This window comes from Podarcis liolepis (assembly GCF_965112155.1).
Source record: "Podarcis liolepis genome assembly, chromosome: 4".
Classification (NCBI taxonomy): domain Eukaryota; kingdom Metazoa; phylum Chordata; class Lepidosauria; order Squamata; family Lacertidae; genus Podarcis; species Podarcis liolepis.
This window is the reverse complement of record NC_139558.1, coordinates 31,771,296-31,799,032: the sequence shown is the minus strand read 5'-3', so window position 1 is coordinate 31,799,032 and position 27,737 is coordinate 31,771,296. Positions and strand designations below refer to the sequence as shown.

Here is a 27,737-nt window from a genome sequence, read left to right as displayed (position 1 = left end):
GCCCCATCGGGGGGCGAACAGCGGCCTCTTGATGACTTGGACTGCCAGGGCGAAACAGGTGCAAAACGCCAGCACCCTGTCTACAACTTCATTAGCATCCATCTACAACTCCACTAGCATCTCTCGGTATTGTGAACAACACCGAACTTACCTTTTGTTGGTATCTTCATGAACTTACCTAAAAAGATAAAGAAAACAAGAGACTGAGTTAAGCAGTCTATTGAAATCAGACATTAAAAGTTCATCTTAGACTGGGTAGTTCGCAAGTTTCTGTGACTTTGCACAAGGTTTTCTCAGAAGATTGATAAAGAATGTATAATTATTTTGGTAATTATTGTGTGTATATTAGTCGCCAACATGTTGATGAGTCGTACTACCTGCGGGGGTGGGGCTAGCCGCCTGCGGGGGCAAAGCGAGCATCCCAGGGGGGCTGGGCGGCGATGTCACCCCCCTCAGGAATGACACCTGGGGCGCCACGCACCCACTGCACCCCCCTTCCTCCGCCAGTGCACGTGATCTTTGTTCCCACTGTGTCACTGCATGGTTAAATCTCAGCTCTGGGTTTGAGACTCATCAGTGTGCAGTAAAGCTAATACGACAGCAGATAACTGTGCGTCAGTAGAGACACTGCAATATTGATTTCAGTACCTGGCTAGTTGCTACAGGTAACCTGCTCCTCACATACAGCCATAATCTCACCTTGCTGAGTGTTACAGGGTTGGGCACCTGGCATCAAAGGCTGGCTTCAGTTCTGGCTAGCAACCACTAGATGTCTCTAGCATAGTAGTTGACACAGTTACATATGAGAACTCGTTTTCTACAAGGTCATAAATGTTTCAGCTCAGGTAAGTAGAGGAGGAGAAGGACAACCTGTGGAGCAGTCTCGTGTCTTCTGGTTCCCAGGGTCTGAGTGAGTCCATCGAACCAGCTCATTACCTTCTCAGCCGATGAAAAGCTGTGTTACTTTCCTCGCAAATGGAGTGAGAGACTACAGTTGCTAGCAGCGGGTTGCAGAAGTTTGAAAAGTCCTGGGCTTTACAGGTGAACCTTACTTTCCAGTCAACATCTGAAGAAGATTGTTAATTCTGGACTAGTAAAGCATCCAGACACGACATAGGCATATTGCTGGAGCCGACTGAAGCATCCAGGATTAAAATGGGCGTTTAATAAATGTCCAATATAGTTGCCACACACTTTTTCAAACAGGAGACAGAGTTTTGCTCCTCGCCATGGGGATTCAGAGATTTGTGTGCCTGAGCTGGCTGGTATTTCTCTCAGCCCCGGAGAGTTCTGTTGCCACGTTGTATTTGAAATTGCCTCACAGGAATACGAGCTCGTTGCATGACCCATTTGACGCTACAGAATCGGGGCGAGATGAGAGGTTGCATGTTTTCACTGTGGATTATGAATACGTCCAAATACCCTTTGAGGTCACCCTGTGGATACTCCTGGCTTCCCTTGCAAAAATAGGTGAGTGAAAATTCTTTTGGGAATCCCAGATGGGAGCTTAATTTTGTAAGTGGTGATTCGTTTATTGCAAATTAGTCTCTAGCAACAGGTTTTGCTTTTGTTTTTAAACTTGTCATGTGGGCACTGCCAAAAGAAAGAGAAAAAGGTGTGTTAATGCAGAGCATCCAGCTCACAATATAAGCCTCTGGGGAGCTCCTTTACTATATTTTCTACAAATTAGAGAAGCAATTCAGCAATAAAATTACCATCAAAATCACACATGAAATTTGTCGTCAAGCAAACAACTGAGGTGCTTGCAAACAGGAGCTTATCGCTGCAAATGCAACATTTAGATGCCACAAATGAGTTGTTGGCAACAGGTTTTTAGATTTAAACTCATTGGATTTCTCTTCAGAAAGCATGAGTTAAGTGGGAGGGGGGTGCAGGCTTGCATTTTGATGCGAACAACCTTGTGTGGATGCTGTGGAAAGGCTGTGTGCATGAGGAGCACTGTTGCTACCATAAACAGAGATTCGGTAGCATCCTTAGTGAGATGGTTTTGGTCACTGACATCCACAGTGTGTTTATTCCTGGTGATGGGTGATGGTGGTAGGCACTGATACATTTGTTGTTTTAAGTGGATGAATCTGTTCTGCTTATACCCCAGCCTGAGATCAGTTTCAATGAAGCAGGCTTTAGAAATATTTTGAACAAATAAAAAAAGCACTTCTAAATTCCACAGATGCCAGTGAGCGAGTTCAGCGAGTGCTTAAATTTGACTTGACTCCGTTGAAACAATTCTCAGCATTGTAACACATTTTGGTTGCTCAGAAATGGTGAAGGCTTTGCACTTAGTCAATATATGGGATGAGGAACAGCTAGCACTGAAGGATTTCTTTTTCACACTTTTAACTTTATTGTTGTGTTTTGTTTTGTAAATATTTTTTATTTTATTTAAGCATTGATGGAAGGAAGTCATATTTTAGTTTAAAATTTGTTATAAGTGTAAGTCAAGGTGGTGGGTGGGAAAGGGGGGATATGTTTGGTTTGATCTGTGAAATTTTTTGATATTTCTGTGTTATTATTATTTTACTCTTCTTTTTTCTGTATTTTTTGGTATTTGGAAAATTAATAATTTTTTATTAAAAAATGATTTTTTTAAAACAACAGCACTGTTGTGATTATTTCCCTGTTGTTGTTGTTTTATTCTTATTCAAGGATTCCATCTCTACCATAAACTGCCACACTTTATGCCAGAAAGCTGCCTGCACATTGCCATGGGAGTCTTGGTTGGTGGGATTATTTTTGCCACTGATCATAAATCCCCCCCAGTCATGACCACAAGTATTTATTTCCTGTATCTGCTCCCGCCCATTATCCTGGAGGGAGGCTATTTTATGCCTACTCGTCCCTTTTTCGAAAACTTTGGGTCCATTCTCTGGTGGTCTTCCATGGGGTCTCTCATCAACGCCTTCGGCATTGGAGTCTCGCTTTACGGGATCTGCCGGATCACAGCCTTCGGCCTCGAGGATGTCAACCTCCTTGACAGCCTGCTGTTTGGCAGCATAATCTCGGCTGTGGATCCTACGGCTGTCTTGGCCGTGTTTGAGGAGATGTCTGTGAATGAGCAGCTTTACATGATGATCTTCGGAGAGTCTTTGCTGAACGATGGGATCACTGTGGTAAGTACATTGCAACGCTTGTAGAAATGGGAAATTTTGGGGGCGGGGCGGGAAGCTGCGTAATTTTATTTTAATGAGTTTATCCGCCCGTTCCTCTAAGGCGGTCAGGGAAGAAGGGGTGTGTCAGATGCTGTTGTGGTTGCTCAAGAGTAATAATAATAATAATAATAATAATAATAATAATAATAATAATAATTTATTATTTATACCCCGCCCATCTGACTGAGTCTCCCCAGCCACTCTGGGCGGCTCCCAATCAAGTGTTAAAAACAGTACAGCGTTAAATATTAAAAACTTCCCTGAACAGGGCTGCCTTCAGATGCCTTTTAAAGATAGGATAGCTGCTTATTTCCTTCACAACTGGGCGCCACCACCAAGAAGGCCTTTTGTCTGGTTCCCTGTAACTTCACTTCTCACAATGAGGGAACCGCCAGAAGGCCCTTGGTCTGGATCTCAGTGTCCGGGCTGAACGATGGGGGTGGAGGACCAAGGCCATTTAGGGCTTTAAAGGTCAACACCAACACTTTGAATTGTGCTCGGAAACGTACTGGGAGCCAATGCAGATCTCTCAGAACTGGTGTTATGTGGTCCCGGTGGCCACTCCCAGTCACCAGTCTAGCTGCCGCATTCTGGATTAATTGCAGTTTCTGGGTCACCTTCAAAGGTAGCCCCACGTAGTGTGCATTGCAGTAGTCCAAGCGGGAGTAACCAGGCAGGACTCTGACCTGTCTTTTACAGGCTTTATTTTGGTGCAAACTATTTACAGTGAAGAGCGTCATAAGTTAATGTCTGGCTCAATTGCTAGCAGAATCCGGAAGTGGTCTGTTCATGTACCTCCCCCAACACAAAAGTTTCGTCACCCCCAGCCTTTTCCACCCCTCCCTGCGCCTCAAACTACTGCACAGGATGGGCGATGGCAAGGGCGTGCTTCCCTCCTCTCCGGCTTGCTCAGGAGCAGCATTAAGGCTCTCTCTAGCATCCTCTGGTCCTTGCACCTCTTCTCCACTGGAGGCGGAGCTTTCCTCCTCGCCAGAAGAGGAACTGCTTGGCAAGATTTTCAGAGGCTCCCTATAACACAATTCCCCCTCTATCTCTCACCTCTGCGCCGATGGCAGTTCCCTGACAGGGTGCCAAATCACGGGGGCCAGGCTCTTCACCCACTCTCTAGCAGTTGCTACAAGCTGCCCAAGGGAGGAGGCTGGCAGTGGCGGTCCTGGAGAGACAACAAGATGCTTCTTCCTGACCCAAGCTGCAGCTTCTCAGGACAAGTGTCGGCTGACCCTGAGCTTGGTAGTGGCACTGGCAGGGGAAATAGGGACATTCCGGGATCAAATCAGAAGCTGAGATAGCTTTCATAATTCCGGGACAGTCCCTGGAAAATTGGGACACTTGGAGGGTATTTTATTCATTCATTCATTTATTTAATTTATATACCGCCCTATACCCAGAGGTCTCAGGGCGTTTCACAGAAAAGATCACAACGCATAAAACCAAAATAAGAACAATAACCCAATAACAACCCCCCAAGAGCCACATTTTAAAAAGGTATAGGATGTCCATCAGGTCAACCAAAGGCCTGGTTAAAAAGGAATGTTTTTGAACTTAATTCGTTCTGGAGGTCCGTTCTTAACTTGAAACTGTTCTTAACCTGAAGCACCACTTGAGCTAATGGGGCCTCCTGCTGCCGCTGCGCCACTGGAGCACGATTTCTGTTCTCATCCTGAAGCAAAGTTCTTAACCTGAAGCACTATTTCTGGGTTAGTGGAGTCTGTAACCTGAAGCGTATGTAACCCGAGGTACCACTGGATAATGAAGGTGCCAGGTGAACTTCCTTGGGGAGAGCATTCCATAGACGGGGAGCCACTGCAGAGAAGGCCCGTTTTTGCGTTGTCACCCTCCGAACTTCTCGAGGAGGGGGCACACGAAGGAGGGCCTCAGAAGATGATCTCAGGGTCCGGGTAGGTTCATATGGAAAAAGGCAGTCCTTGAGGGTATGAGTTTGCCTGGCCACATTGTGTGATGGCCAGTGCCTGTGTGGTTTGTTCCAAAGTCACTGTGAATGAGGCTGCCTAGGCCTGTGCACACCATGCATTTAATGCACACACGCCCCAAGAATCCTGGGAACTTTAGTTTGTTTAAGGTGCTGGGAATTGGGGTTCCGTGTGGGTGTAAACGACAGTTCCAGGATTCTTGGGGGGTGAGGAGGAGTTGGCTTTAGGTGGGCTTGAATGTGTGGTGTGTACAGGTGACAATGGTAATATTCATCTTTTAATAACAATATGAACCTGTTTTGCTTTGCTTTGTTTTCCCCACTCAGGTCTTATACAACATCCTCATTGACTTTACCCGCATGCATAAATATGAAGAAATCGAACCTGTGGACATCCTGGCTGGATTTGCTCGCTTTTTTGTCGTGAGTCTCGGCGGGCTGCTCTTCGGCATTGCCTTTGGGTTTGTGGCAGCCTTCATGACTCGCTTCACGCAGAACATTTCTGCCATCGAACCTCTCCTGGTCTTCATGTTCAGCTATCTGTCATACTTAGCTGCAGAAACACTGTACATCTCGGGCATCTTGGCGTAAGTACAGCAGCAAGTTCTGTTTATTTGCACACCAGCCACCATTGGTTCAAAACGATTCCCATCTCCCATCTTTTATACTCTTGGCTAATTGACTCAAGTGATAAGAAACAGTGTTCAAATAACAAGGGTGCTTAAGGAAGTATGCAATAAGCAATATAAACAGCAGTTCTGCTATAATTTTTTGCTTGTATTTAAGAGCCATGAGCTCAGCACATCATACTACTTTATGTTTGCTGCGTGCTGTAAATGTTAAGGCTAGTACACTTCTGGGGCATATTTTCAAAATGGGTTGATTTTGATTGCCAATGTAGATTTAATTTGGCACTCCATGAACCCAAGTTACTGTAAACAATTTTTTGAAATGCCGCGGAATACTAAAGTGAGGATGGAATTGCACATTCAAAGATGGACCTGCAGCAAATAGTCCAGGTTTTTAACCAACCTGCCATTAGGGGCGCAGAAAACTTTTCAATTTTGTTCACTTTTTAATGTGAAAATGCCTGATTTGCAGTTTATTGGGTTTTTTAAAATATTTTTTTTATTAACTTTTGTATTTTAACAAACATCTCATATCAATAACATACATGTTACAAATCTTCATCCCCTTTCCTCCCGGGCTTCCCCCAGCTCCCATTTCTGGTTTGTTACCCCTTATCATATACTGCTGTTTCAACCAATCCACCATATCGTTTCTTCTTTGTTTTAAATGTTCTATATATAAAAAAGTGTGTATGTTTATTTAAATCCTACCATCAAGTCAGTGTTCTTTTTTTTGTTTCTGCAAATATAATTTAAAAGGTTCCCACTCCTTTTCAAAGTCACTGTTGTCCTTTTCTCGGTCTATCTGATAATTTTGCCATTTCTGCGTAGTTCATCAATTTCTCTTGTTCTTTTGTTGGAATTTCTCCAGTCTTCCAGTTTTGTGCTACCAAAATTCTCGCTGCCATAGTAGCATACATAAATAATGTCCTCTTCTCTTTTGGTAGATCTTGACCTAAAATACCTAACAGGAAGGTTTCTGGTTGTTTAAAAAATGTTATTTTCAGCATTTTTTTAATTCATTGTATTTCATTTCATATCATTAGTAGAAGATGCTAATAGAAAACTATGTTTAAAATAGCAATCTCCCAAAGATAACAGCGGAACAAAGGAGGATTTTAAATGTAGAAATATCAGCCCAAGAAATTATAGACGCAATAAAAAAACAAAGGCAGGGAAGTCTCCAGGGCCAGATGGAGTAACAGCCAAATACTATAAAAAACTGAGCGACCAGCTTGTGAACCCTTTGAGGGAAATGATGGATGAAGTTTTAAAAACAGGTGAAGTCCAAGAAACATTGAAAGAGGCCTACATAACTTTGATACCAAAACAAGATGCTGATGTATCATTGGTGAAGAATTATAGGCCTATATCATTTGTTTTGGCAAACAGATTGAAATTTTTTAAAAAGATTTTATCCACCATGATCAATCTGGATTCCTTCCTGGTAGACAAATTAAAAATAACATTAGAAATGTATTAAATATTATAGAATACCTGAAAGTGAGAAATGAGAAGAAAGTAGCGCTGATGTTTATAGATACAGAGAAAGCATTTGACAATGTTTCTTGGGACTTCATGAAGAAAGTGATGGAAGAGGGTGTCATACTAAAATGCTGACAAATTCTTGTGAGAAATTGTTCCAAAAGTTTCGAGAAGTGACTTTAAGGTCAGAAATAGGAAAATGTTTGAGAACTGGAACTGACAGGTCTGTCCATCTTGATGTGCCGTGCCTTCCTTTCAGGTGCTATAAGCTGTAAATAGCTGAAGCAGGGCTGTAAAAGCCACTTCCAGGTAATGTAGAGCCTGGGCGTTTCCTCCAGATGTTGCTGGATCCCTGCCCTCACCAGCCTCAAACAGCATGGCCAATGGTCAGGGTTGATGAGAGTCAAAGTCCCCCTGTATCTGGGAGGAAATGAGCTCCTCATCCATGATGGATAAACAATACTGAGCTAAATGACCACAAAAGACACCTCGAGGTGATTGTGGGAATAATCATCCCTTCAGTGGGAAAGATGTTTTCTTTCTTTCTTTCTTTCTTTCTTTCTTTCTTTCTTTCTTTCTTTCTTTCTTTCTTTCTCTCTCTCTCTCTCTCTCTCTCTCTCTCTCTCTTTCTTTCTTTCTTTCTTTCTTTCTTTCTTTCCTTTGCTTTTTCCAACGGCTCATGCTTCCTTCCCTTTGTGAGCCAACAGGATAACGGCCTGCGCAGTGACCATGAAGAAATACGTGGAGGCCAACGTTTCCCAGAATTCCTACACGACAATAAAATACTTCATGAAAATGCTGAGCAGCGTCAGCGAGACCCTGATCTTTGTGTTCATGGGAGTGTCTACGGTCAGGCGGAACCACGAGTGGAACTGGGCTTTTGTTTGCTTCACGCTGGTCTTCTGTGTGGTTTGGCGGGCGCTAAGTAAGAAACAAATGCTTTAATAATCAAACTAAACCAGGTGGATGAAAGGCCTTGCGTCACTGAAAGCATCATTCAGTGCAGAGAAAGGCTAGGAAGTTCAGAGCTGACTGGTATAACCAGTTTAGCAAAGACTGTTCCGCAGGTGTGTTGTGTTCGACGGGTCAGGTCACTTCATACAAAACTGAACTTTGCTGAGAGAAAGAATTACCTATAGAAGAGCAACCTTGGATATATTGTTGAAGGAAATTATACCACAAGTATAATTACTTTTCATCGTCATCCAGGCAACCATTTGCATATAAGCCACTTACTGATAAATTTTTAAAAATCTTAGCAATTTTGACATTTTTTGAAAGCACTTCCAGGGAGGCTGGGTAGGATCATATTTACTTGTTTATATCCTACCTTTATATCCAACCTTAATTAGCATTAAAAAATGTCAAATTCTAGCAGTATAGGTGGTTTAGAAGGTTGTGTTTCTCCCTCACAAGATAAAATGGTGATCATCTCTTGATGATAACAGGCCTTTTCATCTTTTATTTGAACATGTTAAGGATGGAAGGAGTGAGATTGCATGTGCCATCCCTGCTCCTCCCCTCCACACATTTATTTGGAAATTCGGAACAGAGCCTGTGGGTGTACAGTTGCATGGATATCTAGGGAACCCTGAAGCAGAAGGATTTGCAATTGTACACCAAGGTACCCCCCCCTCTCTTCTGATCTCCAAACAAACACATAGAGGTCAGGATAGAAGACCATATGGCCTCATTTCCCGATGAGGACAGTGTGCGTCAACATCTCCCCATTGTTCTGAAAATGTGCAGGAAGACTGTCATATTTTTCCATTTTTGGTAACTTCTTTTTCATAACCCCCTCCCCATTTCTTTCTTCTCCATACTTAATACAAATTTATATCATCTCAGTATCAGGGTTGTTGAAGTGATGATCTCTTGTTAATTCTTTTAGAGATTTCTTTTCCACTGTTTATAAATGAAATGGCCACTCTCTCAATATAGGAGGAGAACTACATGCCAGTCTACACATGTAAATGCCTGTACTGTACATGTAAATGCTGGTTGTGTATGCATTCCATACTGATGTATCCTCAACGTCCAATCATGATGCCCAATGTTCTTCAAGATCCCTAGCTATCTCACAGGACTACAATTCTCAGAGTCTGCAATGTGTGTAGATTTAATCAGGCACAAGTTTATGCATCAGTCTTCCCCAGTATGGTGGCTCCCAGATGTTGTTGGATTACATTGTTCAAGACCCTGGGCTGTGCTAGCAAGGCCTGGGGGGAGTTCTAGTCCATCAGCATCTGGAGAGCTCTACATTGGTGGAGGCTGTTACTGACAATATTATAGAGATGTTTTGAACATGGACTTCCTACATTTCAGCTGCTACAATGCAATAGAACACACTTGATTTGGGGGCAGCCTGTATGAAAGCACAAGTTTGCATCCTAGTTTGGTGGAACTTTCCATCCTGTTACTTCTCTTTGTTAGTTTTCTTTTTTTTTCTTTTTTCCTTAGGTGTGCTTTTCTTGTTCTGCATCATCAACAAGTTCCGGACTCACAGATTCTCTCTTAAGGATCAACTCATTGTCATATACAGTGGCTTGCGAGGGGCCAGCAGTTTCTCCCTGGCATTCTTGCTCTCTGCATCTCTCTTTCCTAGAAAGAAGATGTTTATAACGACTACTATTGTGGTTACATATTTTACTGTCTTCATCCAGGTAAGAAGATGAGTTACCTGCCATATCATGGTATTAGTGCTGACAGGGCTGTCTCTAAGGAGGTGTGGAGCTCAGGCCAAATCAAACTGTGTTGAGAACCTCACTTCCTCATCCCCCGGCCTCTGGTGAGAGAAGAGGAGCTTTCACTCTTCCTTCACATGATAATCCAGATTGGAAGAGAGGTGCTGTCCAATTTGGCAGTCTCAGTTCAATGAGGATTAAGCGTGCTTCACGATTTCATGGGGAAATGAATATTGTATCAAAAGTTAACTCACTTTCTTTGTTCCAAATGAAGGGAATCACCATTAGACCACTTGTCAAGTACCTGGATGTTAAGAAGACCAATAAAAAAGAGTCTGTCAATGAGGAAATTCACATACGAGTAAGATGAAGTTTTAAATTTATCTTAAAAATTATAATTTTAATTGAATGTCGGGGAACTATTTGTCCATGGTCTGTTCTGTCTGGGAGTAGGTTTCCAGAGTCCTAGGCAGAGATATTTCACATTGCCTCCTTCCAATTGATCCTTTTAAAATGGGAGATTCTGTGGTGGTATTACTCAGAGTAAACCCGCTGAATTTAATTGACCTTACTTAGTCGTGTTGCTTGATTCCAATGGGTCTACTCTGATTGAAACTTAGTTGACTGTCACCTCAGGATTCAAACGTAGGAGCCTGCATGCTGTCTAAGCATGTGCTCTGCTACTGTTATAAGCCTTCCACCTTAAAATGTGTGGGACCTTAATAAACTGGGAAAGAGTCATAGCTCAGGTGTGAAGCATGCAGAAGGTCACGGGTTCAACCCCAATTTCCAAGTAGGGCTGTGGTTTGTGTTAAAGCTGCAGTCCTATGCATGGGATTAAGCTCCATTGAGCCCCATGTTAGGGATGGGGCTTCAATTCTATTCAATTCACATTAATAGGCAAATCTACCTAATTTTCAGTTTCTGAAACCAGCTATAAACCGAAACATAGCCATCTTCTGAAATTTCCACTTCTCCCAATTGTGGAATGCAGTTCTCCAGCCAAGCAATATGTACAAGAATGGATATTTTAGGGTCAACATGCACTAAAATGCACGTGGTGGTGAAAATAAAAAAAGCAAAAATGCATTATAGCTGAGCAAATTGCTTTGTAAAAATGTGTATAGTAATCAAATTCTCAAACAAAATATGTATGGTAGGAGAAATTAGCACTCAAATGGTGAATTTTCACAATGACTTCTTAAAGAAAACACTTGTAAACAGATGTCGAAATGTGGAGAGCTGGAGTTAAGACTGGAAAACTAGGAAACTGAGAGAAACTGAAATCGACACATTCACCCATCCCTACTCCTACATAAATACATATACCTAGCTATGACATTGGTTAGATATAGGAAGTGGAATTATTTTTATCGCCACCTGGGACAATTAGAATCAGTCTTCTGACATCTTCTGTCAGGATGGCATAACTTGATGCTTGAAGAATTTTGCCTTTGGGCAGAAGAACTTTCTGATAGTGTTATTCTTAATGGTGGTGCTGTGTTAGTTCTGTGCCATAGTTCAGTGGTAAGCACCTATTTTGAATACACAATGCCCTAGGTTAAATCCTTGACCTCTCAAGGAAGGGCTGAGATGTTACCTGACTGAAACCCAGGAGAACCACTTCCAGTCAGTGTGGACAGTACAGAGCTTAGATGAGCCAATGGTCTGGCTCAGATTTTTTGTATTCTAGATTATGGCTGTTCAAAATTGTGTTGTCATCTTCTTTGCACATAAACATTGTTACAGCAGTGATGGCTTTAAAACGTTGTTCACACCTTTCTCCAACTTCCTGTGTGTCTGCAGCTGATGGACCATTTAAAGGCGGGAATTGAAGATATATGCGGACAATGGAGTCATTATCAACTGAGAGACAAGTAAGATTGTGTCTGCGACGGTCAGGTAAAAGAAAATAACTGAAAGTGTTACTCTAATATAGTAAAATGGGCCAGACTGAAAATGCTCTACGGTTGTTGACTTCCACTTCTTTGTGTTCTCTTCGGCTTCGCACTATAAGTCTGAGAGCCAGGTGTTTTACCTACTTCTCATTGAATTTATTACAGTCATACCTCATGTTACGTTCTTTCAGGTTACGTCCCGCAGTGACCCGGAAGTACCGGAAAGGGTTACTTCCGGGTTTTGTCGCTCGCGCATGCACAGAAGCCCAAAATGATGTCACGCGCATTCTCAGAAGCAGCGAATTGCAACCCGTACATGTGCAGATGCGCTGCTGCGGGTTGCGCTCTTTTCATGTTGCGAATGGGCCTCCAGAACGGATCCAGTTCGGAACCAAAGATACCACTGAACTGAGGTGCTGTGTTTAGCCCTATTCACACAACCCGTGCACAACTGGGTCCCCTGCTTCTGGCTTGCATGTGTTCATCTGAGCTTCTTTTCATGCAATGTTTAAAAGAGGAAACAGGGACTGGGGATAAAACTACCACATACATCAGTGGCGATGCTTGAAGGCGGTAGCATGGTGAATTCGGAAATGTTAAGAAAAGTGTTTGTGGCACATGCACACAATGTATGGGAGAGTGTCCCTTGCCAACCCCATCCAGATTTTGCAGGCTTTTTCGAGAGCACCTTCGGTACATCACATCTTGACCATTTGCTTATGGTTTCATGGTGTATTTGCCAAGATAGCAAATGGCAGCAGTGGCACTAACAGATTAAGTGTGCATAGTATTGCAGCCTCAGTCTCTCTGTTCCCTGCTAAAAAAAAAGGGGGTAAGCAATGCTGATTGGAGCTAAGGCAGCCTGTATTTACCACTATTGGGTTGCTCTTTCTCCAAATTGTCCATTATTTACATAAACTTTTTATTTTTATTGGTACCTTTTGAAATGCTGATGGACACAACAGACCCAAATGAACAGATCATTTAGAACTCTGCTGTGGCACATTATGACTTTAAGCAGAGCTATTCCTCTTACGCCTTATTAGAACACTCCCTTTCTACAAAGCAAATCAGGATTTCCCTTTCCCTTTACAACCATGAATGTGTTTAGGTGCTGTCAGGGGTTCAGGGAGAGAGGCACAGAGCAGGCAGGAGTTGGACAACGATGGGGAGGAGTCCGAGGACAGTGAGGAGGAGGATGACAATGACTCAAGGGATTCCATGAGTCTTTCCAGCGAATCAGAGGATTCCCAGAAGGGGGTGCCTGTGGTCAAGACAAGAGCAGTCCCAGGGGGGACGCATCGAGGGCAAGGGGCCAGCAGGGGATCCCAAAGTGGCAGCTGGGAGTCAGGACCAGCTTCCCCACCAGAGCGTAGCGAAGGGGGGGGGGAGGTTCCAGTGTGACAGGGGAAGCAGCTCCGGCAGCAGAAAAGGAGGGGAGGTCGGAGCAAGCCATCCTCCCGGAAGGGGAGGGGAGTAGTGAAGGGAGTAGTGTAACTGTCAAAAGGAAGGTTAGAAGTTGGGCGCGCGCGCCAAGTTCAAATGTGCAGGCGCGCGGAAGAACAGGGAGCCCGGAGGAGGAGCCAGGTCCCAAAGCCCGCAGGAGGGAGGGAGAGCAGTCTGGGGATTCAGCATCAGGGGAATCCAGGAGGGGCGAAACCCCAGCGGGCAGGAAGACCCTGCGGAAAAGGAGAGAAAGGAAGAGGTGGAGCAGCGCAAGCTTCTTAAACTGGTGCAGGGGAGGGACTGACTTAGAGGGGACTTCAACGGTCTAAGCATAACAGACATGGGGCTGCGCGCCTCGGCTGTGGAGCGGAAAATGAACTGCAATAAACTTCTTTGTATATAAAGTAAACCTGGCGTTGGTCCTTTGTGAGCTGGGACCTGAGGCAGCCCTGACAGGTGCCTTCACCCTCTTTCTCCCATTACTGTAACTTGTCCTTGTCTTATCAGTTCAACACAGTGTCTTCGTTGAACTACACCTCTTTGCTGTTTGATGTCTGGTCCTTAAGAAGCTCAGGAAGATGCCTTAGGCTTGTCCATTATTTAATTCTTGAGTGATGATCGAAATAATGTTTTGTTGTTGCTGTTGCTGTTGCTCTTACCAGATTTAAGAAATTTGACAACAGAGTCCTCAAGAAGATTTTGTTACACAAGCACCAACCAAAATCCAGCATTGTCTCCCTGTACAAGAAACTGGAAATAAAACAAGTCATTGAGATGGTAGAGCGTGGAGAGATGAAGCCACCTTCTTCTAAATCGTCTTCTTTGTGAGTATCTTCTTTCAGCTCAGATAAGCGGGATATGGATGCGTGCTTAAAAATAAGGATTGAGAGTAAGTTAGTTGCACTAAAGCCCCACTAAAATTAATGTGAAAAGCCCGAGATGACTAATTTAAGCACTGCTGATTTCAATGAGACCTGAGGGCAACTTATTTTCTTTGGATCCAAACTCATTACTTTGTGATTCTGTGATACATATAAAACACAACTGAGATGATGTAGGAACCAGATTTCATTTTGTCCAGTCACCCCTTGATGTATGGTGGCTTCCTGTTTATATTACTATCCTGTGTTAAGGAATAACGAAACCTGATGTTTTGGACTACAATTCCCATGAGCCCCATGTCGACTGGAGCTGATGGGAGTTGTAGTCCAAAACACCTGGAAGGAACCAGGTGGGTGAAGCCTGACTTACCAGATGCTGGAATACAATCACAGTAAGAGTAGGACATTAGGAGAAAGTTACAGTCCGCTTTTAAAGAAACCAAGGATGTTACCACTGAAGCCATTTTTCTCCGTGCAACTATAATACCTGCACTAACCTTACTATTTAACTACAAAATGTAATAAACAAGCAAAGGCTCTCAATAAAACAAACATTTTATTGAGTGGTTAACAGGTCTCCTTTGCTTTACCTAAAAACAGATTTGTATCATAAGTTTACAGCACTGAAGCGCAAATGTAAAAGGAAATGGGTTTATTAAACAGAAAGTTTCCTGCTTCTCCCTGAAGCAGATATGCTTACCGTTATCAAGTTGCTTGGTTAATAGCTAACTTCATGAAAAGAGTTTTCCATTTTTATATTTGAGTTCTAGATGTATGACAAATTGCTTTCATAATGTTTGTGGAGTTGCTCATTGTTCACCTGAAACTAAGGTTATTTTAATTGAAACATCTAGAGAACTAGATTAGCTAACCATTTACACACAATTATTTCTTCTGTGCACAAGTAGTCCTAACTCTGGACTAAGCCTGGAACAGATTTGCAGCGATATAGTTAACTAGACAATCCTGACCGTATTCTACAGCATTTCCCAAGGTTGTGACAGTTAGAAGAAGTGTCAGTGACAATAATTGCTATGGGGTGTATCCAGCGCTTTGTGGTTGTTGTAAAAATGAGGCGTTGAAACTGTATCTTGATAAAAGTGCTGTGGGTGCCAGCACGAAAAAGAAAAGAAGAGGCTATTGTGCTGCGCACCAGGGATCACAACACAAAAAACACTGAATGTATCTGTGATCTCTGATTTTACAGTGTACGTTATGAAGGAATTTGAGCTCAAGGACAGTTAGAACTGCTCTTGCTGTACAGAGATGTCATGGTGTGTGAACTGTCCCCTAGAGTAGAGCTGTTTTTGCATGGTGGTGCATCTGTAAGGACTGAGTACCTATTTCTGCAAGTGATAGCTGTCGTGATTCAGCTCCAGTTACATTTGGGGAGTTTTCCAAGATTTGTTGACTGGTGATCTTGGCACATCTGTGCAAGTATCATATGACTTGAAAGTGCACAAGACTCAAACTAAGCCAACGGGGGAGAAAGGTGGGCTATAAATAATAATAATAATAATAATTTATTATTTATACCCCGCCCATCTGGCTGGGCTTCCCCAGCCACTCTGGGTGGCTTCCAAAAGAATATTAAAATACTATAATACATCAAACATTAAAAGCTTCCCGGAAAGAGGAAGGAAAGAGACAAAAGAGACAAAAGATATTAACATAAAGTCAATATTGCAATGTGTTCTGAGACTTGCAGTGATTTGCTTTCATCCAACTGCTCTCACATAAGAAACTGGCATGTGACTCAAAGGCGTTGCTATCTCATTTTGGAGAAAAAAAGGGATAGGGTGGTCGGAATGACAAGGGAACTTAAACCAGCATTAAAGAATAAGCCATTACAGTGGTACAGTGGTACCTCGCAAGACGAATGCCTCGCAAGACAAAAAACTCGCTAGACGAAAGGTTTTTCTGTTTTCGATTTGCCTCGCAAGACGAATTTCCCTATGGGCTTGTTTCGCAAGACGAAAACGTCTCGCGACTTTGTTTCCTTTGTCTAAAAACAAAGACATGTTTTGTTTATAAAGTTAATTTATTTTCCCTTCAATTTTTGAACTGCTCTTTACAGTATGTGTGACTTTAAAGAGCAGTTAATAAACTGTTGTTGTACCAAATTTGGCTTTGTTTGGACTTTTTTTGACCATAGGAACGCATTAATTGATTTTCAATGCATTCCTATGGGATTTCGTGATTCGCAAGACGAAAAATTCGCTAGACAACAAAACTTGCGGAACGAATTAATTTCGTCTTGCGGGGCACCACTGTACCTTGGTTCTCAAACTTAATCCATTCTGTAAGTCCATTCCAAAACCAAAGCGTTCCAAAACCAAGGTGCACTTTCCCATAGAAAGTAATGCAAAATGGATTAATCCGTTCCAGACTTTTGAAAACAACCCCTAAAACAGCAATTTAACATGAATTCTACTGTCTAACGAGACCATTGATCCATAAAATGAAAGCAATAAATAATGTACAGTGGTACCTCGGGTTACAAACGCTTTGGGTTATGTGTTTTCAGGTTGCGGACTGCGGGAAACTTGGAAGTACCGGAAAGGGTTACTTCCGGGTTTTGCTGCTCGCACATGCGCAGAAGCACCAAATTGCGTTACGCACATGTGCAGATGCAGCGCTGCAGGTTACGAATGTTGTGGGTTATGGATGTGCCTCCATCGTGGATTACGTCCGCAACCCGAGGTTCCACTGTACTGCAGTCACACAACCAATCAATCAGTTGCTGAACTGAGTTCCACACAGTCACCAAAACAAAAAGAGAGAGCTGCAAAAACAGAAGCACAAAATAGACACTCAAAACAGAAGCAAAAAAACAAAACAAAAACAGAAGCACAAAATAGACACTCAAAATGGAAGTGTGGCACTCAAATCAGAAGCGTAACACTCAAAATGGAGCAAATTTGGCTTCCAAAAAAGGTTCGCAAACTGGAACACTTACTTCCGGGTTTGCAGTGTTTGGGTTCCAAGTTGTTTGAGTACCAAGGTGTTTGAGAACCAAGGTAGCACTAGGTTCAGAGTGGACCAATTTCCAAGAGCAGCAGCAGCAACAGCAACAACCTCCTTTCCTTCCTTGCCCCAGCCTTGGAATGCTGGTTGGAATGAGCCAGAAAAAAACCAACAGAAAAATGGGGTTGCCATGCAGAGATGGTTGCTGCAACATAGAAAGCGACACTTTCTATGTAGGTCAACGACTAGAGATTTTATGTGGATTTCTTAACTTCTTCTTTTTTTTACAATTGTTTTAACTTGCTTTCCTTTTGGACTTGCAGACTGAAACGCCAACAGCAATAAAATAGTGTGAATGTATGCACACTCATTCATGCACACATCCACACTACAAAGAGATGGCTTGCTTCTTTGATTTATGAGTGATCCTTTGCTATCCCTTCTTGGCAAAACAGCCCGAGCGTAACTAATACGTGCCAATATTAGTGTGTACATGCAACCACTATGCAGGAGTAACCGTTGGCCCTTTGACTTAGTCATTCTAATGTTTGCTTTCCTTCTCTGCAGGAGGTTTAGAAATCGAAGGATGCAGAGACTTTCGCCTGCAGAGGTGGATTCCATACAGAATATACTGGCTCACAATCTGTATCAAGTGAGGCAAAGGGTCCGTTTCCCTTTCTGGTAGCGTGCTTCATATCTATAGAACAAAAGATCATGTTTGCACAGTCTCTGAAGCCTTAGCAACAGTCAGCGAGAGCAGAAATGTTAGTGTTACTGGTTGTAGCTGAGCCACGGGACAACATTATGGAAAATATAGATTCAAACCCGCAGTTAATATGTGGAATTCTCTACTTCAGGGTGCAATGGTGGTCTCCAATGTGGATGGCTTTAAAAGGGGATTAGACAAATTCACAGAAGGTTAGATACAGTGGTTTAGTATCTATGATAGCCATGTTGTTGGAAATCCCAAGTGGAGGGAAAACGGTTGCACTCAGGTTTTAATTTTTGGCTTTCCATAGGCATCTGGTTGGCCGCTATGAGAACAGGAATGCTATTTGGGCCTTTGGCCTGATCCTGCACCCATCTTATGTTCCTATGTACTTGTTTTGTGTGTTTGTGTTTTGCTAAGGCACAAATTCGATATCTGCACTCACTGGGCTGTTTCCCCAAAACACAAAAGAAAAGAAACCCCCATCCTTTCCTTTGCGAATATTCGCTTTTGATTGCCACTACACTGCCAGATAGCAGGAGACTCCCGAGACTGGCACCAGGGGGCAGACATCCCTTGCTTTAACAACACAAATAGTACAAGTGTCTCTCTGGTTGTTTCTAAACAAGGGGGTAATCGTCTTAATCTGTCGCAGCACAAGCCAGCAAAGGCTCCTGTGGCACTCTGTAGACTAGCAAATTTATTATAGCAAAAGCTTCCATGGACTAAAGACTATCTTTGCAAAACAATTTCCAGAGGGATAGTTGCAGTAGTCTGTTGCAGCAAAACAGCAAGGAATCTTGCAACACCTTGAAGACAAACAGTTTTGTATTTTAATGTCACAAGCTTTCACGGATTAGTGGGCAGTAATTCATGAATGTATATGCCACCGTAAATACAGCACCACAAGACTCCATTGTTGCTTTCTTAAATCTAGAGTTGCTTAATACTGTTGTTACATAACCGTAGCCCCTTTAGGCAGGGGTGGGAAATCTCAGGCCTAGGGACCAAATCATAGAATTGTAGAGTTGGATAGAACCCAAAATGTGGCCTTTCTGCCCGGCCCGCAAGACTCTTCCCCAATTATGGCCTTCCCCCAGACCACAACACTTCACTGGCCCATAGCTGTCAACTTACAGATTTGAAAATAAGGGACCAGCAGCCTTGAAAATAAGGGACCAGCAGCCAAAATAAGGGACCTGCAGCCTCACCTGTTCCAGGCACTCCAGTCTTCTTGTCCTCCTGCAGTCTGGTCAAACTCATGCTGGGTAGCTTTGAGAACACTGTCCAACCAACTTTGTAACCAGAGGTTCAACTGAATAGAATCTGAATCACATGCATCACAAGGCCTATGCAGCCTCAACTTAAGATGGCTCCCTGGCCTGGCTTTGCACTGCAAAGTTTGCAGCAGCACATGCAATAAAATGGCGTCCAGCATTCAAAAAACCCCTCAGCTTGCATTAAGTAGCCACACACAAGGCATGCAAGCTCCACCCCTCCTGTCGTTCTTAGACTTCTTATTGGGTGAGCAACACAGCCAAGCAACACAGTTGGAGCCTCCCTCCTCCCTGGCCAGCAGGGAGGGAGGGAGAAGAGCTGCTTCCTTTGAAATTTAAGGGACATCATTTAAGGGACATTTAAGGGACATCCATCAATAAGGGACAGCAGCGGGACATGGCGCTGGAATAAGGGACTGTCCCTTCAAATAAGGGACACTTGACAGCTATGCACTGGCCCTCCTCTGTTTCCCCCCTCAAGTACTTTTGACTGGTTTGTGTCCTTGAGTATGGAGAGATTGCGTGTAGCTCACTTCTCACTTCTGCATAGCTGGAATGCACTGTAAAAAAAAAGTCAGAGTCACATTTGTCATTCTGTTCACTTGTTGTTCTCTGTCCTCACCCACCACGGCCACGTAGACTCCAAACATTTGTCCACAAGCAAAACATTGTTCCTACCCATGGCATACAGACTATGTAATAATAATAATAATAATAATAATAATAATAATAATAATAATAATAATAATAATTTGTACCCCACCCATCTGGCTGGGTTACCCCAGCCTCTCTGGCGGCTTTCAACAAAGACCAAAAATACACTAAAATGTCACACATTAAAAACTTCACTGAATAGGGTTGCCTTCAGATGTCTTCTGAATGTCAGGTAGTTGTTTATCTCTTTGACATCTGATGGGAGGGTGTTCCACAGGGCGGGCGCCACTACCGAGAAGGCCCTCTGCCTGGTTCCTTGTAGCTTTGCTTCTCGCAATGAAGAAACCGCCAGAAGGCCCTTGGAGCTGGACCTCAGCATCCAGGCAGAACGATGGGGGTGGAGACGCTCCTTCAAAAAATGTACATTGCTTGATCCATGTTGGTGGAAATGAAGGCAGGGTCAAGTGCGTTGACTTGGGTCAAAACCCAAAAGTCACCTGCTCTCTCTAGAAAATCACACAGAAAGAATATTGAGTTGTGATTTGCTTGTTTTCAGACGCTGTCATACAACAGGTACAGCCTTGCCGCAGACGCAAATGAGGAGCAAGCCAAAGAAATCCTCATTCGTCGCCAGCAGAGCCTGAAACAAACCGTGAGGAAAGGATACAGCCTTCCTTGGGGAGGGCAGGTACGTCTTACATAAGAGGTGGTATTGGTGTGGAATCGAGGTTTGCAAATATCTGCGGCCCAGGCACTCTCTTCCTCCCTAAGAGTATCTATTGTTTTACAAAGGTGCATACACAACAAACAGCAATAGCCATGTGCCACAGTCTCCGTGGGTTAGGCAGCCATAAGAAAAGAGTGTGAAAGCTAGAAACACAGCTGCTCAGGAAAGTAAAACAGTAAAAAAGGTAGTTGCCAAGTTTTGTTGTTTAAATAGAGATGTGAGCAGGTCCCAGTAGATAGTCCTCCTTGACATTTGTTTCCCCAAGCTGGAGGCATTGGTTATTGCCAAAAATCTATCTGCTGTATCTGATTTAGGATGGTCCAATTTGCTTCCTTTATTTGCAAGTAAAAAGGTAAAGGGACCCCTGACCATTAGGTCCAATCGCGGACGACTCTGGGGTTGCGGCGCTCATCTTGCTTTATTGGCTGAGGGAGCCGGCATACAGCTTCTGGGTCATGTGGCCAGCATGACTAAGCCGCTTCTGGTGAACCAGAGCAGCGCATGGAAACGCCGTTTACCTTCCCCCCGGAGCTGTACCTGTTTATCTACTTGCACTTTGACGTGCTTTCGAACTGCTAGGTGGGCAGGAGCAGGGACCGAGCAACGGGAGCTCACCCCGTCATGGGGATTCGAACCGCCGACCCTCTGATCGGCAAGCCCTTGTCCCTGTGGTGCAAGTATCTGCTTTAATTACAGGTTCCAAATATTTTGGCATGTGAGTACTTTACTCAGCCCAGTTTTACAGTGGGGTTAGTAGACTAGACCTGCGGTATAAATTACATGTGACCTATATATGTGCTTATTTTGCCCGCAGTAATGCTGGCCAGATTTTTCAAGCATAACAAACAAAGTGAGCCTTAAGCTTGTAGACCCCTCCTTCCCTCCCTCCTAATGCATGCTCTAAGGGATTGAAACATCCACTCTCACTTTAAAATAAAAGCTGCAGTTTCCTGTTATGTTTGAGCCAGGAAAACTGTGGTTTATTCTGATGCTGGTTTGTTAAAACAAGCCATGGCCGTCCCTGGGTCGGCTCAAACTACCAACCTTCTGATTAACAGCAAGACACACTGCTCCACTGTGCCACTGGGACCTTCTCATTGTACACATTCACCAGGCCTCATGCACATAAGCTTTCCACAAAGAGGGAATTATGCACATTTCTTGGTCAATATGCATAATCTCCAGCAGACCTTGGGGAATGTCCATGTATCAAATGAATTTTATGAGTTCTCCAGTTATTATGCATAATCCCAAACAGGCCTTGGGGAATGTTCGTATCTCCACTTTATCTTGTACATCCTCCAGCCATTATGTATAATTCCCCAAAGGGCCTAGGGCAATGTGCATATCTTGACTGCAATCTGTACATACTCCAGGCAATACAGTAGGCATGTTCTCAGGGCACTATGCATAGTTTCTAAGAAACACGCCCACCCCTTTTTTGTTCATAAGAGTGTAATCTGTGCTCCCTGGGCTTCTTCCCACAGCCTAGTCTCATATGGCCCACAGTATGGCTTCTCACTGATCAGCTAAGCAGCAGAAAAAAGGAGGGGGCGCTCCAAATAAAGTGGTTTTCTGCCCTCCAGCCATTTCACAACTCCCAGCTCTTCTTCATTTAGCTGAGCAGCATAAGGTGAACCGGAGGAACAGAAAAGTTTAAACCTCCCCACACCACCACCACATACACACAAGTTTAATAGTGGCAACATTGGGTCCATCAAATTTGCAGTATCAAAAATATAATGTGAAGTCTGCCTCTGGTTCTGAAACAAAGTCCAGTTTTGAAACCTTAATGCTGTATCTGTGTAGTCAATTGGAATTTATTTAGAGGAAAAACCATTCTTGCCTGTAAAGTTGGCATGGCCAAGGTAAGATATTGTAGAGGCCTTTTTGGAAATGTTTAGGGTATTCAGTGTTCACTGGTTGTGAACTGCAACAAGGTACAATCATTTGCTATTCTTTAGGAAGCTTCTACTCTAGGAAGGTTCCTGAAGATGCAATTTATGGAATTTCCACTTCTCAATCCTTTCATCTGCTACAGACAAGTTACTTCCCTTTCCTGTCTTCTCTTCTTGGAGGTCGCACTAATTATTTGCCCTGATTTCATCAACACCACAGCTATATTCCAACCTCTGAAAAGCTACTTCCCACAGGAAGCATTATTCTAAAATATGTGATTCTATGATTTGCACCACCTTGATATTTTATGTGCATGGGCATTATATAAATACTTCTATAGATAAAAATGACATAAATAAATTTGAAAGCATAAAGAAGTACCTTGCAAGGTTTAGCATGAGTTCCCTCTGTTATCTGCTGCCTTGTAAAGTGTGCTTTGAACTGATGCTCTAGATGTTTCAGGTTTGTTTAAGCTACTTTTTGAAGATTTTTTTCATTTACAATAGAGCTATATATTAATCACTCATTTCAAATGTAACCATCAATTCTCACTGACATACTTTTTTTCCAGAGTCACCAGAATTCACACTGCACATTTGAATCACCTTTTCTCACACCTATTTGTCCATAGGCTGCCAGCAGAAGTATGCGCTACTTATCTTTACCCTTTGGTAACGCCCAAGCAACCAGAAGAGATGATGATGATCTAACAGGTAATTCTCTTTGATCAAAAGAACACAGGAAAAATGTCGAATTGCTGCCAATTCACACTATTTATGAATTTGCAAATAGCTATAAAACACACATTCCCGCTAAGTGGAAGTTGGGACAAAGGATTGATGAAATGGTGTCTACCAGAATATTTGTTTTCCCTTGGAGACACACACTCATCCTTTGTGATGACATTACTGTAAAGATATCACAAAGAATAGTAAACAGGACTGATTATTTTTTGACTTAGTCCTTTGACCAAACAAGATTGGAGATAGGAATGCCGCTATTTGCAAAGGTTAAAAAATGCAGAAACCAACAGCACCTTGTGCGAAAAGGAAGCAGTTCGGCTGGGCTCAGTTCTGTAGCAGGTGTTCCCCTGGTGTTGTAGATGTCATTTGTGATGGCCCAGTGCTTGTTCTGGGGTGCGCAGCTGCAGACTCCTTATTCATTTATGGCAACTGTGGCCATTACTGTCATTGGGCAGTGCGTTTGACAGTATCTAGTGCAAAACAAACAAACAAAAACAAAACAGCAGCGGGCCAGGCTCAAGGCTAAGGCATATCTTAGGGGACATTCTCCCAGTGGTGTGAATGTTTCATTTGTGGTGGCTCAGTGCTTATTTTGTAGTGCACAGCTACAGATCCCTAATTCATAACTATGGCCCGGGATCATCATCCATTTACTGTATGTGCCTTGTGAAAAAACAAGACTTTTCATTCTGGAGAGTAATGATGCATCTCAAAAGAAAGAGCGTGATAGTGGTTGAGAGTACGTGGGCTTTTGCAATTAATATTTTGTGGTGGTGGTGATGATGATGATGATGATGATTTATTGATACCCCACCCATCTGGTTGGGTTTCCCCAGACACTGTTGGCTTCCAACAAAATGTTAAAAATCAGTCATTAAAAACTTCCCTAAACAGGGCTGCCTTCAAATGTCTTCTAAAAGTCAGATAGTTGTTTACTTCCTTGATGTCTGATAGGAGGGCCACTACTGAGAAGGCCCTCTGCCTGGTTCCCTGTAACTTCTCACAGTGAGGGAACTGCCAGAAGGCCCTCGGCACTGGACCTCAGTGTCTGGGCTGAACGATGGAGGTGGAGACACTCCTGTAAGATCTAAGAAACTATTTAAGCCATATGCACATCCTGGCTCTTGTGCTATGTCTGAAACAGTCTTCAGCCTTTTTCGACAAGAACCCACACATACACATCTTAAGGAACCAATTTATTTATTTTTAGTCACATGTATGGCTGCAATGCTGGGGGTGTGGCCGACTTTAGAGTAGGTTGTGACACCATCTATAAGATTGTATCTAACATGCTCGCCCTGTGAACTCATTTTTTTATAATTAATAGTTCGAAGCATGATTTGGAAAAAGAGAGGGAAAAGTGTAAGTAGCCACAAATGCTTTCAAGCCCTAAAGCACCCAATGTGTGCCAAAGGGTCTGTGCTTCTTTATGGGATTATGGTCATATGATGCTGATGAAAGACTTGCCCTCTGCAACCTAAGGCTTATCAAAGGCCCCTGGAGCTAAAATTCTTTGGTCTTGGGTCTTTTAAACCCTGGTGCCCCGAAACCTATCCTATTTTTCGACACAGGATAATTAGAGACTTGCCTAACTTAGATTTTTTAGTCTTGCATCATTTAGTTGTGCCAAAAATAGTGAGCAGAAATTGCAATGTAAAAGAATATAGGTGGCAACGGAGCCATGTAAGCTGTGTAGCCAGAGGAAAGGGGGTCAAAGATCTGGTGAACTAAAAGAAAAATGCTGAGGTGGGTGTTGGTGAGATAATTTGGAGGAGAGAAGGATAAGTGAAGGCAGGGGCAGGAAGGGGAGCATGGCAAATAAGTTGGGCTGACATTTCTCATAAAGTATATGCTTGCAGGCATTGCTTTTTTTCCAGGGGAATGGAAGGGTATGCATACCTGTCAGGGGTTCAGGAGCAGAGGCAAGGGCAAGGGAGGAAACAGAGAGCGAGGGGGAGGAGGCAGAAGAAAAGATGAGTGATGACGACGACCCGAGATCTCCGAGTCTTTCCAGTGAATCAGAAGATTCACAGAAAGGAGCACCAGTGGCCAGGGCAAGGGGGGAGCCTAGGGGGACACCCCAGGAAGAAAGGGCCAGAGGGGGCTCAGAGGGGAGCAGTTGGAAATCGGGACCAGCGTCACCAACAGAGAGCAGGGGAGAGGAAGGGCGCCAGGTATCAAGCGCTGGCAGCTCACAACAGGAGGGAGGGCACGAGTCAGGAGTGGCCACACCTCCATCGGGGAGCGAAGAAACGGTCAGACGGAAAGTGGAAGGTTGGGCGCGCGCGCCAAGTTCAAATGCACAGGAAGGTGGCGCAGTAAGCAGCCCGGAAAGGGAGCCAGGTCCTAAAGCCCGGCGCAAGGAGACAGGAGGGTCCGGGGGGTCAGCGTCAGAAGAATCCCGGAAGGAAGAGACCCCGGGGGGCAGAGGGACCCAGAGAAGAACAGTCAGGCGGAAAAGGTGGAGTAAGGCTAGGGTATTAAGTTGGTGTACAGGGGGCGGAGACTCAGACGGAGCTTCGCCGGTCTAACCCTTAAGACGTAGAGCTGCGCGCAGCAGCTTGAGAATGGAAACTGTAACTCAATAAAAGACTTTTACAAGTGACCGCTGGCTAGCGTGATCCTCTGTGAGCTAGGATCTGGAAGCAGCTCTGACAATACCCTTAAGCATTTTGTGCATCTTTGTACTTTTGTCCATTTACTGTATTTATTTTCCCCAATTTGAACTATAAAATGGTGATTTTGTTGAGTCAAAATGAGAGTACCCCTAAACATTTTTTGGGGGGAAAAAGCACCTCTCATAGGAATGGGAATGGCATTAGAAAAATCAGGTGAAGAAGAGATCAAGTAGTCTAGAAACAGTTCTGATTTTTGTACAGTGAATATGCTTTTCCCTAGTCATGAGGGCTATAGCCTTGCAGGTCTAAAACCCAGGCCTTGCCTTTGCATAATCTATGAAATGGCCATAATTCTCCAAATATTGACCTTGACCTATCCAGATTCGCAGAAGATGTACATCTCTAACAATTCAATCCTCTGCATGTTGGCTTAAGTCCCATTAGGTTCAATGAAATGTACTCCTCTTCCGAGGGGGGGGGGAATAAAAAAATGAGGCACAGGTACTTGTATCATGATAGAAGTGCTGTGAGTGTCAGCACAAAATGGCTGCCAGGAGCAGCAAAAAAGAACAAGAGATTATGTACTGGTGAGAACCACCACAAAACACCACTGCTTCTAGGGCATCAAAGAAGCATTTCAGTTAAACGCACTGTAAATTTAAACAGGGAAACCAGGTAGAGAAAAACAGGACTCCACAGCGCCTTCTGGTGGTACAATGTTATATCGCATATACAATGTATACAAATCACTTTTTCTTTGCCAATCTAGCTGAGTCCTAGTTAAGCATGTATAGGATTGCAGTGCAAGCACAGCACGTTGAGCAAATGAACTCAGAGAGAACAAGTTTCCATGTTACACTGTGTTATGTCCATTTATTAACAATCTCTTTGTGTCTGAAAGGAGAAGGAGGTGCAGAAGGAGGCGGAAATGTAGGGGCTGAACCCCACTGATATTATTCACTTGTTTCTGAATCCAGGGGACTGTAGCAGCGACTCCGAGTCTGTGTTCATCAGGCTCAATTCAGAACCTCGGCCAGGGTCACAACGAAGAAAGTGGCAACAGCGGGAATCACTTCAGATGAAGCAGCTGCATTCAAGAGTCGAGCCAGCAGGTTTTACAGGTCAGAGAAGGAGAACAAATGAATGGATTGAAAGCGCCAGAATACAAAGGCCACTGTTAGGGTCGAAACCTCAGCTTACTGCAGTGCTTGAAACCGATATTATTCAGGAACTTGAGTCAGAGGACGAAGGGAACAGGGCATCGATACCATCAGCGTCTTCTAACAAATGGACAGCAGAACCCAAAGGTGATTTTTGTGGGCGAAAAAGCCACTTTACTAGAAGAAAAGAGTGATTCTTCTTCTTCATGGAGCATAACTGCCGTTTGGGTAATGGTGTGATTTGTTTTGGAATTTGATTAAAAAACACACCCTCTGAACTCATCCTGATTCCAGCTTACGGATGGAAGAGGTCAATGCATAACAAAATGTGTGAGACCTGATTGGCAACAAGGTATACATTGCTGGCACTGAAATGTGCAGGAAGTTTTGGTTGTTCATGCGGAAGTCTCATTATAAAATTAATTTACGTTTCCACTCTTGGAAAACCCAGCCGTTGTAGATGTCCACAATGAACAGAGAAAGCTGGATAGGTGGTGTTAACTGAAGTATTGGCAAGGGTTTCAGTAATGCAAATAATCACTGGGAGTTGGCTTTAGGTGTGATTCTACACACAGTGCTATGAAATGGGCTTGGTCACGTGCTCGGGGCCTTTTCCTCGGGGAAAGGTAGGGAAGAGGTGCAGGGGGGCAAGAAAGAGCTGTGTCTTGCCAGCTGGGTGGTACTCAAAGAAGCAGGAGGGCCAGAAGGCAAGTGGGATGGCCAGAAAAATGAGACAGGCAGGTTGGAGGGGGCTGCCAATTCATCACTCCCATGCACCCGCAAAAATGGTCTCATTCTACCTCATGGTTGGTGCAAGCGCAATGATTTGCTTATATAAT

At 43.6% G+C, this 27,737-nt stretch overlaps 1 protein-coding gene across 1 annotated transcript; it reads left to right on the top strand.

Moving 5' to 3' along the window:
• Nucleotides 1–676: 676 nt before the first annotated feature.
• On the top strand, nt 677–27,737 carry SLC9A4 (solute carrier family 9 member A4). Its single transcript, XM_083501470.1, has 12 exons — nt 677–1,470; nt 2,668–3,131; nt 5,449–5,708; nt 7,943–8,160; nt 9,696–9,898; nt 10,194–10,280; nt 11,726–11,796; nt 13,926–14,087; nt 17,679–17,775; nt 20,308–20,439; nt 23,009–23,090; nt 26,716–27,737. The coding sequence occupies exons 1-12, from the start codon at nt 1,230–1,232 to the stop codon at nt 27,090–27,092; spliced, it is 2,394 nt and encodes a 797-aa protein (XP_083357596.1). The 5' UTR covers nt 677–1,229; the 3' UTR covers nt 27,093–27,737.

Bases quoted from the DNA above. Each gene is read 5' to 3' on its own strand.
- SLC9A4 (XM_083501470.1), top strand. From the start codon at position 1,230: ATGGGGATTCAGAGATTTGTGTGCCTGAGCTGGCTGGTATTTCTCTCA. The intron at 3,132-5,448 runs GTAAGTACATTG...TTCCCCACTCAG, and splicing joins TGAACGATGGGATCACTGTG to GTCTTATACAACATCCTCAT. The intron at 17,776-20,307 runs GTCCGTTTCCCT...GCTTGTTTTCAG, and splicing joins TGTATCAAGTGAGGCAAAGG to ACGCTGTCATACAACAGGTA.